The sequence below is a fragment of the Boleophthalmus pectinirostris genome, unplaced genomic scaffold (assembly GCF_026225935.1).
Source record: "Boleophthalmus pectinirostris isolate CB_2022bp ecotype Guang Dong unplaced genomic scaffold, ASM2622593v1 HiC_scaffold_14, whole genome shotgun sequence".
Taxonomy (NCBI): Eukaryota; Metazoa; Chordata; class Actinopteri; order Gobiiformes; family Gobiidae; genus Boleophthalmus; species Boleophthalmus pectinirostris.
The window spans coordinates 5,095,136-5,104,243 of NW_026571047.1; the positions used below are offsets into that span (position 1 = coordinate 5,095,136).

Consider the following 9,108-nt stretch of genomic DNA (forward strand, 5'->3'; position numbering starts at 1 on the left):
TTTATAGGCATTTGATTACAATTTATTTGTATCAAGGAGCCCAATGCAGTCACATCATGTTTAATCTGAAATATGAATGCAAGCAAATAATACTTCCGGAAAAAACAAACATAGTGTAAACAATAGCAGGTCTGGGTACAATCTTATGGCCTTTTCATGCACAAATCATACAGCATGTAGCCACCGCCCCATTGTTTTTAGTTAAGCATAGGCACTGTTCACCTTGATGTGTTATGACGATACACCATAAACATACACAGGTACTAACAACACAGGAAGGATGGCTGCTACCCTTTAAGTTTGGAAAGAATTCAGTCATACATATCTGGGTAATTGAACCATCAAACAAACAGCAGTCACGCACATAAAACACTGACTATACAAATATTGTTCACAACGCACATTCTTTTACCATGGCATTAAGTCGCTCAAAAAGGAAGTAATTAAATAAAATTAAATAAAATTATTGTGTTAAAAGTGCTTGGTAACGAATTGTGCTCCAACCTAACGTGTCAGGTTTGTAATGGAAACCCAGCGCAGGGCTATTCCATAAAACTATTCCAATGAAGGTGAATGGGCTCGTCTACATTTGTACCTTGTCTGTTGGCTTGTTTTTGGTTATGGTTTAGTCCTGTTTTAGATGAAGAAGCTTTGTTTTCTGTGGTACTTGAGAAAAATTAGTGTAAATCTGTAGTTTATTGAAATGTTGTCTTTTTAATTGAAATTTAGTATGGTTGTCAACAATTGATAACTGAATTGTTTGACTTTTAATGGATAGTTTTAGAATGGGCTATGGAAAAGTAGAATGAATTTTTTAAATGACTCAAATGTTTTATCTTAACCACATTAGTTCTCCCTTTTTTGTTACAATGTTCCTCAAATACATTGGAACACTATACTATTCTATAAACTGAAATTTTCCTGTAACTTGGTCTGTTAGCTTTCCTAGTTCCCCATTTGACATGAAAATAAGTAGGATTGTCAAAAATTCTTAAATGAAAGTACAGTTCATTTAACAATAACTCCCTTTTGTATAATGTTTCTCAAATACACCTTGACAAAATTTGCATGTGTGTGAACAATGAGAAAGAAATTAAATTACTCTCATTAGATGTTTACATGACATTTCAATATTTTGATAAACCCAGAAATCAGATCATAATCATCAATTTTTGGTGTATATGTAAACATATTCACAGTTATATCAAAATCGGTGGGTTAATGATCAAAACCGAAGTCATAGTATCTTTATAACAATAGAAATAGGCGTCACATTTTGTATTGTGCAACTATCACATGTTCCAGTTTATCTAAAGTTGGACTGTTATTTTACCGGGTTAGCTTTATGGAATAGCCATCTGGTAAATCTCAATCCCTGCTTACAATCAAAAGAATAATAGCCCGTAATGAAACTAAAGACTTAAAATTCCAGAGCATGTTCCACGGCTTACAGGAGTTAGATTAAGTCCTATATTCCGCTAAACTGACATTTCAGCCGTTAGCCACCGTGTCATAGTGTGGTTTCCTCATCAAAACATACCTGGACTTGTGTTTCCTTTCACACATTCACACATTTAGTTTTCAATGTCTGATTCATGAAGACTATGGGAGTTCTCCGAGTGGTTCCTCAGATGGGGTTGTGCTGGTTGTATGCCGAGGCGGAGGGACACAGTGAATATGGCCGCTCCGTGGTGAGGCTATGGAGCGCCCGCAGCACCACGTCGGGCATGTGGTCAGTGAGCATCCGTGGGCTGATCAGGACGCTGCGGAAAGCCATCTCATTGGACCAGTCGGCACGGTAACGCACCCGAGAGAAACACGACCTGAGGACCAAAGATACATACAATAAATATGCAACTTTAACATTGTGGAGTTTGATGATGGGATTGTACCTTTGTGGTGGGCTAATATTCCATTGTTTTGTGTGCACGGAAGATGATGGGATTTTGTGCCAGTTTTTGTTTCATGTTAGTAATTACAAGGATACGGTGTAATCCTTCATTCGCTTTGATTTATCATACTCTGAGTGAACCAAGTCCAGCCCCAAAGGGAAGAGTTTTACAGTGAGTGAGCTAGTAAACAAGGGTAGGGCACTTTCACTAAAACTCCTCCCTGGACTGGACCTGGTTCACTCAGAGTATGATAAATTCCTAGTGCTGCAAGCCAGTAGCATCAAACTGAAAATGGCCTCTGGATGGCAGGCGTAATGTCTTGATTGCAAAAACAGATGACCACCATTAAAGATTTCTCAACATCCCTGTAATTATGTAAATAACAAACTAGATTATGCATTATTATACTTAGTAAATTCTAGCATTAAATTTGTTCCTTCCTGTTTTCACAGAACAGAAACACCTCAAACTGGAGTGTATTAAAAAAACAATGCCCATCATGTGGCACTCCTAGGAGACTCTCCATGTGACTCTTGTGTTTGAGGCTACAGCACATCGTCTGCCCCAGTCTACTGTTGTATAACGCCTGCATCACAAAGTCATTTGTCATACTTTTTTATTCACACAGTGCTCTTTCTCGTGAATACTGAGGAGAATGAAGCAATGAAGGCAAACAAAGATGTATCTGATCACTGTAAAATGTCAATGTGACCCAAATAATGTCTTCAACATAAACATTCCACTTTTAATAATTACATTTAAAAAGAAAATTGGATTCCTAAACAGCCTGGAAAAGGGCACAACACATGTTCATCTCATACCTATGTCAGGAGGATGGACCTGGCCTAGTCAGCCATAGTGATGGGCAGATCCAACTGTTTACATTAAGGAACCGTTCAAAAGAGCCAACTTGCTCACAAACCTCACATCACAAATGAGCCAGCCTCTTCTCTTTTCAAACTGAAGATAGAAGTTTTATTTATTGATTTTTATTTAACTAGAATAGACCTACTTGAACTTTAAAACTACATTTTCAGGGGAGTCCTACATGGACCAAGATTACATGTACATGTTTTTCATGCTGGCACCCAGAGGAAACCTATGCAGGCACAGGGAGAACATGCAAACTCCACACAGACTGGGAGTTGAACCCAGGACTTTCTTGCTATGTGGTGAGCGCACTAACCACTGCGCCACCATGCTAAAGAAAAGCCTGTGAGTCCAAGTTTTGTAATGCTGAAATAAGTGTCTAGTTTCAATATTAGTTTTAGTATTGATTCGTATCTGATTTTCAGTACTTTTAACAATCGTATTCTGAACCAAATCTATAACTCAACTCTCTTAATTTAACAGTGTTTGGTGCAGGGCGCCCACCCGTTTCTCTGGGTATTCAATACTCGATACTCACCTCCGCGTGGGTCCGTCTTCAGTGATGTGCAGGACGCGCCCAGGTAAGAAGAGCGGTAAGTGCGTGGTTGCGTGAGCGGGAGAGTCGTCAGACGCCAGGCTCTGATAGGATGAGGAGTTACGGATGATGAGCGACTCCTCCCCCAGGAGCGGTTGGCTCAGCTCCTCCTCCCGCCTGTTGTCCATCTCTGTGGGGAAGTCATCTGGGTCGCCCCCAAACATCTCGTACCAACAGCCCTGCAGCAGGATACGGTACTGGAACACACAAGGATAGTGGTTACATGGAGGTACAGGGATGTGCTATAGGCTGGATTTACCTGATATTGTACAGAATATAATAGTTAGTTCAAAGGGGGGGTAAAGAATTCTATAGTAGACTTTGCACTTTAATCCACATGAAACTACCTCCTATACCTTTGGGGACAGGCTGTTGTCCCTGTCCTGTTGGAAGTCTGGAAGTCATTTGTTTCACACAACATATGGCTGTATAATACTTCTATATAATTCCATTGTTGTTATTCTTATTATGTATTGTGCTGCCTGAAATTAATGTCCATCGCGATAATAATGTATTTGTAATCTCGTGTAATCTAAACTAAATGTAATATAGACATAGTCTGTCAGCAGAAATCAACGAAGATGACATCCAGAATATCTCTCATGATCATGGACATGATGGTCCAGTCAGATTTTTTTTTTTCACTGATGCATTTGAAATGAAGGAGCTCATTGGTCACAAATCATTTACAGATAAAATCACATTTCTCTTTTTCAAGATATAGCCATAAAAACAATTCAGTAAATGCAAGATAGATATGTTTAATACCATTCTGTGGAATATTTCACACAAAACAATAAGATGAAAAGTTCAACTTGAACAATACTCTACTAATGAATGAATATTTCTTCAAGAACAGAAACATTCCATGACCTACATGAAGTCAATGACCAAATTTAACACTGCAAATAAGATAGCATTAGCATTAGGTGTAGTTTTCTCCAGAATCAAATATTCTTCTGGGTTGCCGTAGGAGCATGGATCTATGAGTAGGACAAATGTCGTTGATGCGTTAGCAAAGCACAACACACCGTAGCCTAGCAATAGCTCAGAGAACAATAGCAGTAGCAAACAGAGGAGGACAATGGGGGATATCCATGTTTTTGTTCTTCCTGGTATGGGGTCACTTTTATTGAAATAACACGACAAGCTTTGTTTTTAACTGGCACATAATCCGGCATTTCAGAGGAAACAGTAGCACCACCTACTGAGCTCGGACATCTTCAGAAAACAATTAGCATTCAAACTTAATTAGGGCCTGTTTCATAAACATAATTAGATCAAAATGTCCACAGTTTTATTGTGTTGATACTAATGAAATACACTAGAAGACACACTGTGCACCCTCATATGTACAATTTCAATTTAAGAAATATTGTAAAAAGCACTTGATATTTTGATTCTGAAACATGGCCATGCTAATAGCAATGTAAATAATAATGACAAAACCAACATGTGAATGCCAACCATTTTAATCTCTCAGTATATTTTAATTAAAGCTCTCCTGTGGAACTTTTTAGCCAAAATATAAAGTCATGTTTTTTTTTCCATTTAGGATATTCACTGTACTGCCCGGAAAAATGTAGGAACACGTCACTATCTCCATGGAAAATGTTCCAAAGTATGATTTAAACTTTCATGTAATCATGCAGTTGACATCCAAAGAATGAAATAAGCTGCATCCCTCCATGCACTACTATTAGTAATATTGGCCACTGATGATCGGTTACTTACCTTTGGTTTGTTGCAATTTGACACTATTTTGAGAATCCTCCTCTTCAAATCCTCCATGTTTGGAAGACTTAGTCTGTGCGGAAAAGTCACATTTAAATAAACAGCAGTAAAGAAGCACTGTGTGTTGTGCCTATAATAACAGGGCAGTTCCACAAATAGACTGAACATCACATTCAAGCCTGTAATAGACTGGTCACTACATGTACATGCATTTTTCTCTTTGCTGTTTTACTAGAAGAAAGTAAAAGTTTTAATAAAGTAGTTTTGTCTTACCTGGGAACGAGATCCTTCCCCAAAACAACAGATATTACAAAGTCCTTGGTATAATCGGCCAAAGCCTTACTGCAGAAAAACAAATACAAGTAAAAAACACAGAATTAACTATGAAGGGTCATTTAATCCTATTACTTATAACGAGAAAGACTAATTATCTATGTTCATATAAACCAGGCTGTGTTCACATGCTCGAAGTACAATATTCAAAATCTAAGATGGATGGTAGTGACCAACAATATTAAGGAGATTAGGAGACACAATTTTTAAAAAGAATACACTGGATCATTATTGGTTAATATTTAGGTCCATAATCTAGTTAAATTACAGATGAACTATGTAACTGTTCTGATGGAGGGAAAGCTACCTGTATGTCTATAATCTATTGTCTGTTGACATTATTTTTCCCAGAACATTCCACAGTATGGCAATAAACTTCAATATCCCCATGGAGACAAGCAGGTGATGCCACAAGGCTACATTACAGGATAGATCTGTGGAGAGGTGGGCTTTCTCACACTAACAATGCCTGTTTTTCAAGATTTTTACGTTTAATTTTTACATAGACCGTATATATGGACATAACTAATGTGCTAACCGCCACGTTGCAAATAGGAAGTGTGCAAGGCGGCTCTTACTGCAGTGCATTTTGGTCTGAAAATGTTTGTATTAACCTGCTCTACATGATCCTGAATTTTTCATTTTGCCATTTTGTCCCTAAATCAAGATATGAATAAATAACAGATCAAGCAGATGCCTTCATTCCCCGAGGTCGCTCCCGTTAGTGTTAGCAACAGGTTTGATTGACAGCTAGTTTGTTTTGTTGCTAACTAAGCCCCCTTCCTGCTTTCCGGTGAGAAGGGTGGGCACATCTAACAATCTCAATCATGACTGGCTCTTGTGGCTGCTATAATGCTCGCGATCGGATTTCCAAATATGAAGCCTGAAGTAAATGTAAAATGAAGACTGCATACGTATTAGCTGTTTGGAATCATCATGAATTTGGCACCTCGTCTCTTCTAATCGCATGTATCCAGTGAACTCGGAGTGGGGAAAATGATGAAAACTGAGGTATGGTTGTAATTGTTGATTAGCCGAACACAACAGAACGCTACAATGACATGGAGATGAAGAAAACTGGGCCTGGGAAGTTGTAATCGCATCTTTCCAAACGTCTTCCTGGTTTGTGACTCAGTTGACAGACCCTCCACCAGAAAAGTTACATAGTGCATCTTTAATGTTGTGCTTTAATTTGCATCTGTCCTGAAGCCAGTGTGATTAAATAACATTACAGAACAGCCTTTTTTAAATAGAAAATACATTTGACTAGAATACTAACACTTCAAAAGGAACTCTTACCTCACTAGTCCCCCTGGTGGCGAGAAGGCATAACACTTCAACGTGGGGAAGGAATTTTTCAGCATGACAGCTAACAGAGCAGCTGCGCCTGCACCCAGACTGTGCCCAGTGATGACCAGTTTATATTCCTGTGAGGGAACAGTGCACAACTCCATCACTATGCTAATCCATGACATGTTTTAGTAATTAATATGTCTGGTTAAACAGTGGCAAATATTGATCAGAATTTGACATTAATTGGGCAGAATTAACAGTATAAACTTGATCAAATGTGTTATACTAGAGAAACCTAGGCAAGATTTTTCACTGAATCTTAAAGAGGGGATATTACACTTCTTATGGGGCATTTATTGCTTACACACAAAATAATTCAAATAAGTTAACTTTTATTGATTATTGATGCTCTGAGTCCCGCCTCCCCTTGCTCTCTGTACCACGTCACTCCCCCTTCAGAGCAGCATCACAACACAATCAGCTTGCACTCCACAAATGAAACTTCTGCACATTACATCAGGATTGTGAAGTTGTATATTTATGGAGAATAGTCATGTGGGAGCATGGATGACGTAGGCTTGTGGACAGACCGTAAGACCCTCAAACCGTAAGGTGGGATCGAAAAGGGCCCGGCCAGATCACTAAATTACTGAAACAGGCATCGATGACATTTTAAAACCTCTTCAGGCATGTTTTTGATGAGGGAACAATGTTATAACGTGGGAGAAAGCATAAGACCCCTCTTTAAATATAATGATGTTGACTATGTTTGAATGAATTGAGTAGTTGGACCTATTATATGCACTTTAATAGACAACAAGAAACATGAATTGTTCTTACAGGAGCAATAGAGAAGGCCTGGTTGAGGATGCCATCATTGATAAGCTTCTTGTAGATATAACCAGCTGCCTGGCATATTCCCTGTAGAATAAAATGTATTATTATTATCATTTATTATGAACTATTGTTAGTTAACAGAGAGCATAGATTCAACAAACAACAAAGCAGGTGCTAGAACACATGAGATATATTCAGGTTGAGTCACTTGTCTTGTTTACCTTATGAGCATAGCAGGCTCCGTAGACTCCCTCTAGTGGCAGATTCTCACATTCAGCTGACAAATCAGTCAAGACATCCTGCAGAAGGAAAATGGTAGACTCGGATTAGGAAAGATTTAGGGATAGTCCAGTATGGATTTGTATCTGATATGCCATATGTATCCAGACAGTGAAAAAAGTATCCAGACAGACAGATCAATGAAATCAGTAAAACATTTGTAAATATATATGTAAGTATATTATTATATTTCATTATTAATGTTATTTTTAAGGGAGTTTTTTGTTGTTTTTTGCCTTTTTGATCAGGTGTTTGCTGCACAGTAGTAAGTATTTCAACAAGTCAGATTTGCTACTTTCATTTAATAAAAAGGAGGATCTGAGCATACTGACCTATATAAAATGAACACTACTTTCCATTGTTTTAAGCTATATTCAGTCACTATGTCAACAAGGTTCTAGTACTTGTACAGCTGATTAAGTATCACTTCCCCTTTTAAGAGTTTGTGATTTGTGGGTTCATTGGGGCATTTCTGTGTGACCAGCTGTGCTCTATCTATACTTCTCTTTCTCTGTTCAAACACAGTGGCCTCGTTTACGTGATGCATTTTAATTACAAATTAATTGTTTGGAATTAAGTAGTTTGGAATTAAAATATTCTCCTTCGAGTTTACATGGAAATAATAATTCTGAGTTGAGGTCTATATCAACAAACACTCACTTTAGCTGCTACCGGATTTTTTGTCATCTCGGTTTGTCGTTACGCCACGGACACAAACATGATACAAACTTTTTTCGCAGTCATTCTGATAATCATCATGTTTTACATATGTCAGCTGAGGAGAAGGAAAGATTGTCGGAGAAGGGAGAAAGAAGACAAACTGAGTCAACGGGCGACCCAACGAGCATGGGCTGAACGACCGGAATTATTTTTAAGAAGAAAAAATTTGTACATGATTGAGGAATAAATTAATTCTGCTTTAAAATCAGAATAAACCACCCACTTATTCTGAATAATCATTTTAGAGTGTGTTTACATGGTCTTTTTAAAGTGGAATTAATTTATATTCAGAATTAAATAATTTTAATCAGATTTAAAGCTCTCATGTGAACGTGGCGAGTGCGACTTGATGCAGGGCTGCTTACCATGTGTTTTTGACTACAAATTTATATTTGAAATATAAAAGAAAACAAAAGACAAATATTTATATATTTTTTTATCAATTAAATTTAATTGATATGTGTAACTTTTCTGGTGGAGGGTCTGTCAAATGTTATTGATTTATTTGGAATGCTCCACAGTATTGAATTAAATCTTCCTATATTCATGGAGATC

The 9,108-nt window shown here is 37.7% G+C and overlaps 1 protein-coding gene across 1 annotated transcript in view; it reads right to left on the reverse strand.

The window, feature by feature from the left end:
• The window catches only part of LOC129407901 (diacylglycerol lipase-beta-like), a 12,778-nt gene continuing 3,670 nt past the window's right edge, over nt 1-9,108 (reverse strand). The window contains exons 3-9 of the mRNA XM_055150490.1: nt 7,776-7,874; nt 7,558-7,638; nt 6,724-6,851; nt 5,365-5,433; nt 5,092-5,164; nt 3,301-3,554; nt 1-1,823 (exon numbers count right to left, since the gene is read on the reverse strand). Coding sequence (XP_055006465.1) covers nt 1,628-1,823; nt 3,301-3,554; nt 5,092-5,164; nt 5,365-5,433; nt 6,724-6,851; nt 7,558-7,638; nt 7,776-7,874 — 900 coding nt within the window. The 3' untranslated portion in view covers nt 1-1,627. The remainder of the gene's footprint in view (nt 1,824-3,300; nt 3,555-5,091; nt 5,165-5,364; nt 5,434-6,723; nt 6,852-7,557; nt 7,639-7,775; nt 7,875-9,108) is intronic.